General features: G+C 37.7%; 1 protein-coding gene across 1 annotated transcript in view; it reads left to right on the forward strand.

Moving 5' to 3' along the window:
- The window catches only part of LOC121853914 (glutamate receptor-like), a 53,275-nt gene that overhangs the window by 28,548 nt on the left and 10,481 nt on the right, over positions 1-14,246 (forward strand). The window contains exons 8-11 of the mRNA XM_042348309.1: positions 410-561; positions 1,035-1,145; positions 1,453-1,613; positions 1,731-1,819. Coding sequence (XP_042204243.1) covers positions 410-561; positions 1,035-1,145; positions 1,453-1,613; positions 1,731-1,801 — 495 coding nt within the window. The 3' untranslated portion in view covers positions 1,802-1,819. The remainder of the gene's footprint in view (positions 1-409; positions 562-1,034; positions 1,146-1,452; positions 1,614-1,730; positions 1,820-14,246) is intronic.

The following is a 14,246-nucleotide window of genomic DNA, read 5'->3' on the forward strand; positions in this document are numbered from 1 at the left end:
TTCCAAAAAAGATGAATTAGTGCAAGCCAAAGAGGCCTAATTATCTCCCAAATGAAGCATTTGCCCAGGAAATGAATATCATATACGAACTCAGCAATGAAAATGTAGTAAGAAATGATCCATCAAAACAAATTATGAGGTGACAGGTGTGTCATTTATATTAGGATAGTCGAGATGCTTTCATAACGTCTTTGAATCATCCAAAATCAGATCATGATAAAGCTTGTTATTAACATATAATATATATAACAAAAATACATTATAATAATATTGTATTATTTTAAATAGTCTATATATTTTATGAGGAAATTATAAGAAAATATATAGCCACATAGTCATGTTATGAGAATATTTAAGGAAATTTCAGAGACTCGGAGTTTTAACAATAATCTCTCGGCTCTTCGGTCAGGAGTCTCAGGACGAGGTGAGGCAGAAGGTGTTCACGGAGGTGGCCGGGACTTTTCCTGATTGCTGGGCGGCGAGGAAGGCTATCGCTAACGGGGAGTTCGCTGCCATCTGTGACCGAACCACCATGAAGAAGGCCATGTCTTGGGATTTCAGGTATGTTTCGGACTCGGATAACTTATTAATGTCTAAACGAGAGAGAGTTCAAGGTTCAGGGGTCACAGTTCTGCAACAAGAGAGTGGAAACGAAATGTGAAATCTTAGCTTTATTAACTTTGCCAAGACTAGACAACATCTTTACTCAAACCTTCAGGTGCGCTTGATCATGGGAGTTTATATACTGTATAGATGTACGTAACACCAACTTCCCTATAGGTACAATTATTCCGTGTGTGTGTTTGGTATTTTAGTTTTAATTTAGTCTATTTCGTAGAAGCCAGAAAAGTTAATACTGTGATATTATTTTGATTACGTTGGCGAGATAACAGGGATGAGAAACAACAAGAAGGATAAGAAAGCATAATAATCACAGTGTGTATTAATTTCCTTATGTAAGATTTAATAACCAGATATCATCTAAAATGACATCTAAGTGTTCTTTCTACTAAAGTTATATTTCTCCTCCTCAGCACCAGCGGACAGTGTCATTTGTATATATCAAGTGAAAACGTGTACAGTAATGCTATCATCTCTATGGCTTTCAAGAACAACTCGACCTACCTCAGTGATGCGAATCGTATGTAAGTTTTAGGTGGATGAGTTTCGTGTTAAGTCCAATGGTCCAGAAACCGTGATGAAAGAAAAAGAAATCTCTATGCTTATTGTACCAATGTGTTCATAGCATTGAATACTTTGTGTCTATAATATAAGATACATCTCTCTCTCTCTCTCTCTCTCTCTCTCTCACTAACCCTTCATTTCTCTTTATATCTCTTTCTAACTCCCCCCACCCCCCTCCACCAACTGCCTTTCCCTCTCTCACTTCACATGTATCTGTATATCAATATACGGTATTCTAAACTAATGATTCGTTTCTTCATCTGGCAGCATCCGCACCGTGAAAGAGTCTGGCATCCTAGATAAGTGGCTGGCGGCAGAGATCACCAACACCACTCAGTGTCTTCGTCCGCCCACCTCTGACCGCGGGAATGCTGTCGCTGCCCTCAACGTGGACGTCATGGCAGGACCCTTCCTGGTCCTGGTGGGAGGTAAATTGAGCAGCGGTCAATGGTCATGATGGCTGCCTCCTTATGGAAGTGATACTAAAAGTGATGATCATAAGATTTTTTTTTAATTATTAATTTCTTCTCTGGTCTGGTTTCTAGGTCTGACTGTTGGTCTATTGGTCTTCTTGAGTGAACTAACTGCCTGGTCCCTATGCGGTCTTGACAAGTAGATCTCTCAGAATGTCTAGGTGGGTCCTCTCTCTCTCTCTCTCTCTCTCTCTCTCTCTCTCTCTCTCTCTCTCTCTCTTTTTTTTCCTCTCTCTTAACTGTTATTTATTTGTTTATTAATTTAATTCTCTTTCGCTCTTATCTCACTCTGAATACATTGGGATACAGGGGAATGAGGGATATAGGGATATACAGGAGACAATGCAGGGCTTATAGGAGAATACAAGGGTATACAATGGATACAGGCAGATATAAGATACAAAGGAATAGGGAGTTACAGAGGATAGAGGGTAATACAGGGAGATACAGGGGATACAGGTGGATACAGAGAAACACAGGGTGATAGTAAGGGTTACAGGTTAATGCAGGAAGAAACAGGAAAATACTCGGGGATACAGGAGACACAAGCGATGCAGAGGATACAGGGGATAAGGAAATACAGGGGTATATTGACAGTGTGACGACTCTGTCCCCTCCTCACTCTACCACCAGGAGAAGAAACTGCTTCACGAAGCTACTCGACCCCAGTGAGCACCGATTCAAAACCAGTTTCCCATCCGACTATGAGACCAGTTTCCCAACCGACTGAGACCGAGGTATCGAGGCAAGTGTGTTTCCCTTTTAAACTCATTTCTCTTCTCTGCGGTCTACAGTGTTCCTCTTCTCCCCGGGGTGTGGACGAAGAATTTGTATTACGGACTACCGCTGGTGGTGTTGTGATCTTTTGATGGTAGTGGACTAACGCGGAAATCCCTGGTTCCTTGTTGTTGGCCATCACAACCTTTTCTTGCTACCTGAGCTGCCATTTCTATCAGGTTTTTGTGTTGTTGTATATAGTATGTGTATTTAATGTTGAAATTAAGAATAATCTGGTAATATTTGGGTGTGTTTTAATAACTGTATAGTTGTGTTTGACTTGTATTTTGTAATGTACAGTCTCGTTCAAGATTCTTCGAACACTGCTGGAGACAGCTGGCAACTCAAAGCCGTTTGTTTACTATACTCCGGAGTAAAAATTATGAATAAATGTAAAAGTACTGTGATTGGTTACTTAATTCCCCGTTGCTTAGTTAATGGTTGGGCTTTGTTGTTTCGTATTATATTATTCTTTTTTGCTGGTATATACTGTAAATTTGATTTTAAAATGGATTGAGCAATGGGCCAACCTATATGAATTCATGTTTAGACAATTAAACATAAGTAAAAATCGGTAAGTGTGTTAAAGAACATAATGCATCTGGCATAGCTGTGTGCAGGTTGTCTATGAGGTTGCTTGTTTATCATTAATTTATACTAATATTATCTTCAAACGTTTAATCCATTTCGGGTAATTACTCCAGTCATACGTAACCGATACTAAACAGACTTCTTTCTAAAGACGCTGATTTCAGGCAACACACACACTGCTGTTTTAATTCTCTGTGAGATTAACCAGAATCATAGGTTCACTACTACCAGTAGTAAGCCTATGTGTGTGTGTGTGTGTGTGTGTGTGTGTGTGTGTGAGAGTCTGTGCACGTGTGTGCCTTAAGGCCCATCCACACGATCGAGCAGTGCTCAGAGGGCACGCGCTAAATGCCCGTTATCCTGCAAAATTGGCGGGCAAACCAGAGGAGTGCCCGTTCCCGTCATTGAGGGAAATCATGGTCAGCCTGCCTGGTGATTTGCTGCCAGATATGGAGCGACGACTTTAAGTACTGCAAATGTGATAGGCATATGTTCCCCGCTCGGTCCAGATGTCCAGTGTATAACCAAATAAGCTTATGCAATGTACATTATTGGCGTGACAATAAACAGGAGATTGTTTATGTATTATGCAATGAGGACATTCGTGTGTGTTTTTCGTTCCTGCTGCTCTCCTCACTCTAGTCCCATAGCTTCCTGTCTATGCATATCATAATTCTAACATTATTCAATGAATTTTTGTGTACTACAAATCTCACCTGCAAGTAATCTTGCTTGAGTACTTCATACATAGCTTGACAAGTTGCAGGTATTATGCGAGACAAACTTTGTTTTGATAACCTCGTTCTATACTGAAGTGACGTGTAGGTGCACCCAGTTGAAAGATATATGAGTGTTGCCTCTAGACGAGCCTCTGTAGATATACTCTCCCTCGTATTGGTATCCTGATTTTTTATATGTGGTTCCACTTTCGCTAGAAGTTTGTAAAAGGTGTTGGGGTCCATTCTCATGTAATTGGTGAAGTCTTGCTCATGTTCATCTTGCAGTTCACGTAAAACCGTGGCATGACTTACCAATACTTTTCTTCGACCTAACCACTCTTTGCACCATTCCCTTTTCTGCATTTGGTTCTTCTTTTTGCACATAGCAGCAATTATTATAGTACACAACGCTATGCTCTTCGCTTTAACTGTCCAGCGATTATTCCAGCGACACACCATGGTGATCGTACCGCACCCGCCACTGCCGACCACCTACTAGCTACCGGCGCCCGACTATGACTGCCGGTAACCACCCCCGTGTGTACAACAACACACAGGCTTTGCCCGTTTACCGGGCAAAGCCAGCCGGGCACTGCTCGATCGTGTGGACTGGGCTTTAGCCTGTGTTTGTCAATGCTTTCTGTAAAAACAGTTGTATAAATGAAACGGTATTATTAAGTTTGTTTAATGAAATTATTTATTTTACATTCCCTGTGAGGCATTGGAAATAGAAATATTTATATTTGTTTTAATTATGTCATGAAATGGTTTCTACACAGTTTTTACGAAATGAAAGACTTTCCAATGCGAGCCTGTGGTGAACCAGTTTAAAACTTTTTTTTGCGGGCAAGCAATCAATAATCGAAAAAAATTAAATTTGAAATATATAATAAGCTAAGTCTACTCAGATGACAATCGTAATGACAGTTGAAAGGTCTACAGGGATACAATACATATGCTAACGCATTAGCTACACCATCAGTACGAGATTTCACTAATTAATCTAATATTTTATTTTTTTTATAATTAATAAAAACGGCAAGGGATCCCGTTGAAATCTACTTACTTCACGAGCGCGTGCGTATATGTATGTGTCTAAGCAAGTGTGCGTGAGTGTTCCAACATTATTGTAAATTATGAAATAATTGTGAGTTAACGTTGTAACATAATTTGATATTTTGGCGAGGATTTCTTCCCATTTCTTATAAATAAATGGAGATAAAAATATTTAGAAATGCAATTATTACAGTAAACGTTTTCCAAGAATACATAAATATATTGCGAACGGCATGACATGAACTTATTAAATATGAGATTATGAGATTGAAATATAAAATATCAATTTCGTCGTCACAGGTGCCTTCAAGAGCCGGATCGGACAGCTGTAATCGAGCCATTACCCCCTGTACATATTGTAGGAATTGTGTCGTTATACAGTTGTTTCTTTGTCTCCGTCTCCCTCTCTAATTTTTGTCCGTGGTATATATGGTAATTATTCCACATGTAACATAATTATCATATATGATACTGTACTCTTTCATAATTAGTATAAGTATAATTTTATGATTTGTTTGACATAAATCATCCTGAATACATACTGCATAAGTGAGGTTATTAGAAGAGGATTGTTTTCTTTATATTTATTATACAATTTGACATATATTCATGAAAATATTATGGATAGGACATCTATCTTACGGGAAAGCACATGCACACACCGAGGGAAGCATAATTTCTTCGAGTGTTTCTAATTACTGTTCAGCTGTGAATCTTCCCTCTATGTCAGTCAGCTCTTCAAATCCGTGCAAATATATCCATCCCCAAACATTGCAAGTCACATGGCCACTCCTTGCTTCCTCATAAATATGCTGTCTAGCATATCGGGTGTTGTTCCTCCTCCAGCAATGCAACCCTTCCGTGAGAGGTAGATGAGAAAGTTTTTCATCGGTGAATATTACTCATCCCCAGAAATCTAGGCCTTCTTCAGCATACCGTCGAGCAAACTGCAACCTGCCCACGCGATGTAGCTCATTTAACTTCTCCTTGGTGGCGGGAGTTCTATGGTGAATGCCTCCTTCAAGAAGTCTTCGCCCGATTGTTATAAGGGAAATATTTAATTGTAGATCCTCTCTTATTGAAAATGAAGTAAGTCTTGAAGACGTTGGCCTCAGCGAAATCCCGGATGGCTTCAACTTATGCAGGTGTTATTCTGTCCTGTGGTGGTCCTTTAAACTTCCCTCCTCTTCCCATCGCTTAATCCAATAATATAAAGTTGACCGAGAAACCCCCAATTCTCGGGCAATTTCAGTGGGTGAAAACCCAGCCTGCTTCATGACGATTATTCTTCTACGTTAAGTGATTTTATGAGTGTAGTATTCCGTATTGGCAGGGGCCTTCTACAAACAAGGGAGTGGAATGGTAGTCAGCACTGACGACACCTCTGTCTCCCTCACCTTCCCGCCAATAACGTCAGCGTTATATTTATACTTTATTAGGCTTTTATAAAAAAAAATAACAACGAATAAAAAAAAAATAAATAAACAATTTATAATAAGTCATACATATTTTTGAAAGTATAAAATAAAAATAAAAATAAAAAACACCGGACTAAAGGTGACGTAATCTACAGAATTCAAATTCAAATTCAAAACATTTATTGACAATTACATCAAAAGGAAACTGGTTAGCATCTAACTAGCCCGCCCAAAACTAGTCTTAACAAGAGCTCTTTAACATTCTACTAATCATAAATCAGATATGTAAACAACAAATAGATATGCATAAAATCTACAATCTTATGCTAAACTTACAGAATGTTTTCATAACATTCTTAACCATAATTTTTGTTTATTAAATAACAAACCATCTCTGTAATATCAGTAATATCATCACCCTAAATTCTGATAAACAATTACATTCCATAATGTAATGATATGATGTATAGACTACATTTTACACAGTTTACAAGGAATGCCATCAGTTCCTTCAATATATTGCCAATAATACTTGTATCCAAAAGCAATAGCCTCATCACAAATGTATCATAACCGAAGCCTTACCTAAGTAAAACTTGCCCAAGAATTCAAAACTCGAACATAATGTTTCAAACTACTACTGCCGTTGTTCAAATTTTCCGAATATTGTCCATTTCCCATTGCTGTCGGATTTTTTGCCATTCGGATTTTATTCTTTATTACCCAAATACAACCATATTCTACAATTTCTTTTGCCACACCCTTGCTTAGCCAAATCATCAACAACCTCATTCATATAAATACCACAATGGGATGGAATCCACATAACACTAACATCATATCAGTGATTTTATTTCCTGAATACACTTCTTACATTTTAAAACTAAATCATCATCAGAGGCTCCTCTTAGAATTTAGAGCAAATAGGCACTTGACTGTCAACAAACCCAAAAACTGTCTTTTTTTCCTCACAAAGGCGTCTTAAGTCCCACATATAGCAGGTTTAGCAGTGGTGCTGGAACTATATCTGAATCTATTAGATATTCTTTCTTCAACTCTAATACCATATTAAAAAAACTCCCTAATAACAATCATACATCGTGATTCCCATTAACTGAACCATCACAGTACATATAAATAACTTATTTTTCCTCCTTAGTGGTCAGATATTTTCTCAAGGAATATTTGCCGTAACTCAAAAAGGATTATAATCTTTTTTTTTTAAACTCTGGCTTATCGAATTCTCACAGATACACTCTCCATGAACCAAGGTTTCAAATAAACTTTGTTTGGCAAAGGTGTACACAAATCTACAATATTATATTAAATAACATCTTACAAGATTTTTTAGTATAAAAGTTCATCTTAAAATTACTAGTAATTGCATTAGTAAATTTATCAACAACAGACTTCCAGATGCCCATCACCGCCCTAATAAGCGCCAGAGTAAAATGACAGTCAACTCCCTAATTCTGTGTATTATGCTCGAGACATTTAGCTCCATCCTCATAATAATCTCTGTTGCTTGTTGTCATGGACAACCAAGCACAATCCTCATTGCTTCATTCTGGACACTCTAGTCTTCAAGATCTTTTCTGAGTAAGAAGCTAGAACTGGAGCTGAATAATTAATGATACTCTAACTTTACTTAAGTACATAAGTCTTAAAACTGGTATACCAACACCATTTGCTTTATTTAACAAAACTTTAAAGGTTTTTAACCTCGCTGTACATATATTTTGACATAAGTAATTTTGATCCTTATCATTGTTATTGCTTACAAACATTCCAAATATTTGTAACTGGATACTTTTTGCAAAATTTTATTCCATTTAGCCAAAATTCTTTTCCATTTACTGCGCAATGGAAATATGGTTTTATTTTCATTTGCCAATGACCAGTCCCCAGGAGAGACAAAGAATGCTGCAGCTGATCCAATGACCCTCGACATATGTTTCCTCATTCTTACATTGGATCAGAATGTCATCAGCATAAATTATAGGACTCCTTGGGAATTTGTAACTTGCTATTCTGTCCATAGAATATTAAAAAGCATAGGGCTAGAACACCTTGTGGGTACCCAACCCTAGACTTTTTCTTCGATACAAGACCTTGAAACTAGACACTACGCTTTTCTGTTAGTTAAGTAATCTGTAATCACATCAATAATTTCCCTTTTATGCCTTTACTTACAAAGACTTTTCCTAGATGCTTCATATTTGCCTTATCAAAAGACACTTTTGAATCTACAAACAGTCTACAGTTGACATTAGCATTACTAGACATTTAATCACACAATCTGTGAATTGCTTTTACCCTTCAAAAATCCAAACAAATTACTAGACAAGAAACCATCAATTTTATACAATAATCCATTTAATACCATTCGCCCCATCATTTTAGATAGACAAGATGTTAAGGATATGGGTCTATAATGCCTATCACCCCTTAGGCACAGGAACAATGAAGGTGCCATTCCATTTCACCTTGATCTTCCATTTTCATATGACAAATTAAAGAGATCTAGATTTTGGGTTGTCCTCCTACTTATAAGATAATTGATAGCATCATAAGTTAGACCATCCCTGCCAGGTGCACTAGACTTTCTCCTTTCTTTACAGCATTCAGAATTTTCATCCTTAATAAAAGGAACACAGGTTTCCTCACTTACAGTACTTTGGAGAGTTAACCTTCGCCTCATAGATCTTGATTCCTCAAGCAAATCTGAACATTGCAGGAGACACTCATAATTAGATGCATACGCCCACTTGACAGTTAGTTTATTATATCTTTGGCGTTTGGATTGGGATGAACATTAAATTTCTTCTTGATTCCTCTTACCTATTCACACCATCCCAAACCTGATTCAAAGATTTTGATTGAGCAATCTCTCTCAAAAAACACTCCAATACATACTCCTGGCTTTCTGGATGCTCTGTTGTACCTCTGCTACTTCAATTAGAGTTCCCCGGTTTTTTCATTGCTAGGATCTTACTCCACTTACTATGATATTTCCTCAGTAACTTATTCCACCTTTACAATCTTATCATTATGATACCTAGGCTTAGGTTTTGTGGTATTTCCATACTGTTTCACCAGCTTATTCAAAATGGAATCAATCACTCTAACAAATCATCACAAAATATGTTTCATCTTTAGTTAAACTTTTGTACTCTTTATACCACGCGCCGACTTTTTGCTGCAAATTCACTATGTTGGTCTACTTTCTGGTACTGTATACCTTTTTCTATTGTTAACATAAACAAATTTGTTCAAATGAAGCTTCACTTTAGTGCAAAGTGATCACTCAAAAGCTTCCACAATATCCAAATTTGCATGCACATCTAACATATTAAAAAGTATTGCATAATCAAGTCTACCCCCTTTAACATGTGTCGGCTCACCAGCTCCAAGGACCCTAGCATCTTCTATGGGTCCCGACCCTTCAGTGGGTCGCGAAATAAATAAATTGGGTCGCAAAATTAAAATGGGTCATGAAAATAAATCAGAATATTTTAATTTCATACAATTGGATACATATAATTCAAATATAAATGGATCATGAGAAATTTACATGAATTTTGTCGTCCCTAAATTAAGGAAAATTGTGAACAGTGTTCACATCTTTGATTTACATTTCATATCATTACACTTAGGTTTAATGGTCATAATTCAAATTGTTGTTCTGGCTGTGGGTCGCAGTAAAAAAAGTTAGAAAAACACTGTTCTATACTATAGAAGATGCACAGGGTCCTTGGAGTCCTTAGACTCTATAGAATCTATAGAGTCTAAGATATTTTCAAGAACCATTCCATTGTGATTTTGAGAACCTCTACTGCCAAGATTGATGTACTAGCGTTCAAATCACCAATTAGTAAACAATCATCAGCAAAAATAATGTCCGGCAGATCATCAACTGTCAATGAATCAGCATGCACGCAAGCATTAATAATGAACAGTGTAGCATCTTGAGGCGTAATACCCTTTTTAAATACTCGGTACCGTTTATTTTTAGAGCGGAATGAAATGGTGCTGAAATATCATCTTTGATATAAGTCGTCAAACCTCTGCAATTTACAGTCAAATCAGCTGTCAATTCAAAACTTTGATAACACCTCTTAGTTGCAAAGATATTCCGTTGTCCCAACCTCTTGCAAAGCTATGACATCAATACTACTAGAATGAAAATATGCATGAAGATCCGTTAACCTTTTTCAAACTCTCTTAACATTCCAGGAAATTAAGCTGACATTATGATACATTAGAATAAATTTTTCCCCCCTCATATTCTTCACCGAAATAAAAACATTCTTTTGACGTCGTCGCCAGACTTTCCATAAATTCAAAACAGAGTCAAGAATGTTCGTCAGGTCAACAAGCATTTCCTTATTTTACTACATTCTCTTTAGAAACCGAATAACTCTATTTCCTAACTGACTATGATTACTATTTTTGCTCTGGTGCTATCCACAATATTGATTCCCATCTATACAAATGTTTCATTTCATTTTGAACTATCTTTATTAACAAGAAACGCATCACTATATGGCACAAGATTCACCAAGCATTTCTTGATATCCAATACTGCATGTTTTAGCTCCTCAATCTCCTTACGGAGTTCTACTAGAACGTTAGGGGTTGTAAGGTTATTGCCCCCGTTACCTATGTCCTTCTGTGCTGCTGCATTTCGTATTTCCATACGCTTTTCCCACACATTTACAGCACTTGGTGTCCCTGCAACATAGCTCCTTACAGTGTCACCTTTATTGTAAAGGGGTGGAATAGGTTACAGAGGAAATATCATAGTAAGTGGAGTAAAGATCCTAGCGATGAAAAAAACCGGGAAACTCTGATTGAAGTGGAAGAGTGTACAACAGAGTTAAATCAGAAAGCCAGAAGTATGTATTGGAGTAGTTTTTTGAGAGAGATTACTCAATCAAAATCTTTGAATCAGGTTTGGGATGGTGTGAATAGGGTAAGAGGAGTCAAGAAGAAATTTAATGTTCATCCCAATCCAAACGCCAAAGCTAATGAACTAATGAATAAGTGGGCGCCATCTAATTATAGTGTCTCCCAAATAATGTTCAGATTTGCTTGAGAATTCAAGATCTATGAGGCGAAGGTTGGTGAATATCCAAAGTACTGTAAGTAAGGAAACCTGTATTCCTTTTATTAAGGATGAAATTCTGAATGCTGTAAAGAAAGGGAAGTCTAGTGCTCCTGGCAGGGATGGTCTAACTTATGATGTTATCAATTACACTGCCCTGCATAGTTTTTGAGGGAGGTTTGTATTATTAAGTCATAAGAGTTTTTTCAGTTGATCTCAAAAATGTTATCCATTTTGCTCAATCAGGCTGCCGAATTTTGTGCCAGCAGCATTTTAAGCGGAGATCCGAAAATATTGGCATTGGCTCAAAATGGGTCCTCATATCTGTCTATTAAAACTGGTCCGAGACATTGCGCTTCCTGTGGAAAATAGCCTCTGGCCGTTTTATACCCTTACGATGTACGAATATTAATTTGATGTTTTGCTGGCCATTTAAATGTCCGCCGTGACGCAAAAGAAAAAGAGGCACCGTGTTATATATATTTTTTTCTACAATTTAAATTTTTTTTTTTACCCAGGTATATGGTATGTACTAGCAACCACCCCTGATGTGCCCTAAAGTCTAGGACTTCGCCCAGTTCCCTGACGCTTCGTAAGGTTACTTGCCCACAGCTTCTGCAAGAGCCCATACCTTCAGTCAAGTTGAGTTGAATGATTTAACAAGAGACTTGTGCTTGCCCAAGGAGTCAGCTCAACTACTAGGATCGCTAACACAATGTTCAGCACCAGGAACAAGACGGCCTGGTACCGTGAATCTCGTGACAAGGAATTCCCTGCAAGTCTTCAGTTTGACAAGGAAACCTATTGGTGTATTGCAACATGATCACCGACTCATTACAGCTTATGGGAATATCATACAACATATCAGAGTGGCAATTTCATTGACTCTTGTCAAAGAAGCTTGAAAGCCGTATTGTTGTTCACGGCAAACCAGGTCGCGTCTGTTCCGGGGGCATTCAGTGAAGGATGAGAACTACAACAACATGGAGACTCATAACTGCTCTGAAGAAGCATAAAGACCACAATTGGAAGATCTGTGAGACCTGAAGGTAATTTAATACACCAAAAAACAGTTGCTTTCAAAATTGATATTTTGTTGGTAGTTTTCATAGGTAATTATGTCTGCCGCATACTGCTGTCATATTATGAAGTGTTAATATTATTTGTCAATAAAACTATCTAGCTAAAATATATTTTTTAATCTGTTTTTTTCCATGTTGTGCCCATGGTGCTGGGCTTCATAAGGTGGTTACACCAAGTTTCCATGTTTCTCCAATTGTGGATAGTCGAGCAGATAAGCAGCACTACATGCAACGGATCGGCCTTAAAAGAAGTGGATTTACCTAGTTCCAATGTTGCCCATGCTCGCAATCAAACATTCTTCCACTGCACATCAAGCTCGGTCTGTTCAAAAACTTTGTAAAGGCACTGGACAAAAAAAGCCAGGCTTTCAATTTTCTGAAAGAAAAATTTCCAAAAGTCAGTGAGGCAAAGCTGAATGCAGGAATTTTTGATGGCCCTCAGATCAGAGAGCTTTTCAAAGATCCCAAGTTTGATTGCAGCATGGATGTAAATGAGAAGAAAGCCTGGCATGCCTTTAAGTCTATTGTCTCCAATTTTCTTGGCAACTACAGAAGTCCAGAGTATGAACGAGTTGTTGAGGACCTACTTCTGAGCTACAAAGTTCTTGGTGCACGCATGTCCATCAAGATGCACTTCCTCAGCTCCCACTTGGACTACTTTCCAGAGAACTGTGGTGATGTGAGTGAGGAACAAGGAGAACGCTTCCATCAAGATATCCGTGTAATGGAGGAGCGGTACCAGGGTCGCTGGGATATCAACATGCTCGCCGACTACTGTTGGTGTCTGAAACGGGACGCCCCAGACACCAACCACCAAAGAAATTCTCTGCGACAGCCATTTATGCATGTCTAACTGTAAAGGCATCTATGTAGTTGACATATTTTGGTCCTATGTGTTGTGGTTACATTTCTTATGATATATTTTGCATAAAAATTTTGACATCATATTTAAGAATTTCGATTTTTTCCTAATTCCCATAGCATAAAAATCTGACCTGATTGGGCAAAATGAATGGCATTTTTGGAATCAGCACGCAAAATACATAAAGAATCAGCTAAGAAACCCAGCACCTCATGATTTTTTTTTTCAAATGCAGCCCAGTGTTATCTTTTAAGTATGGAGGACAACCCAAGTCTAGATCTCTTTAATTTGTCATAAAAATGGAAAACTGCCAGTGAAATGGAAAAATGGCACTCATTGTTCCTGTGCCTAAGGGTGATAGCGATAAAAGACCCATATCCTTAACATCTTGTCTATCTAAAATGATGGGGCGAATGGTATTAAATAGATTATTGTATAAAATTGATGGTCTCTTGTCTAGTAATTTGTTTGGATTTTTAAAGGGTAAAAGCACTGCAGATTGTGTGATTAAATGTCTTAGTAATGCTAATGTCAACTGTAGACTGTTTGTAGACCTTAAAAGTGCCTTTGATAAGGCAAATAAGGAATTGATCTTAGAAAGTCTTGTAAGTAAAGGTATAAAAGGGAAATTATTGATGTGGATTACAGATTACTTAACTAACAGGAAAGCGAGTGTCTAGTTTCAAGGTCATGAATCGGAAGAAAAAAGTCTAGGGTTGGGTACCCCACAAGGTGGCGTTCTTAGCCCTATGCTTTTTAATATTCTTATGGACAGAATAGCAAGTTACAAATTCCAGGGCGAGTCCCAAGTAATCATTTATGCTGATGACATTCTGATCCAATGTAAGAATGAGGAACATATGTCTAGGGTCATTGATCAGCTGCAGTATCTTTGTCTCTCCCTTGGACTGGTCATTAATGAAAATAAAACCAAATTTCAGCCAAGGGCAGTAAATGGAAAAGAATTTTGGCTAAA

The sequence above is a fragment of the Homarus americanus genome, unplaced genomic scaffold (genome assembly GCF_018991925.1).
Source record: "Homarus americanus isolate GMGI-L3 unplaced genomic scaffold, GMGI_Hamer_2.0 scaffold18703, whole genome shotgun sequence".
In the NCBI taxonomy this organism is placed as follows: Eukaryota; Metazoa; Arthropoda; class Malacostraca; order Decapoda; family Nephropidae; genus Homarus; species Homarus americanus.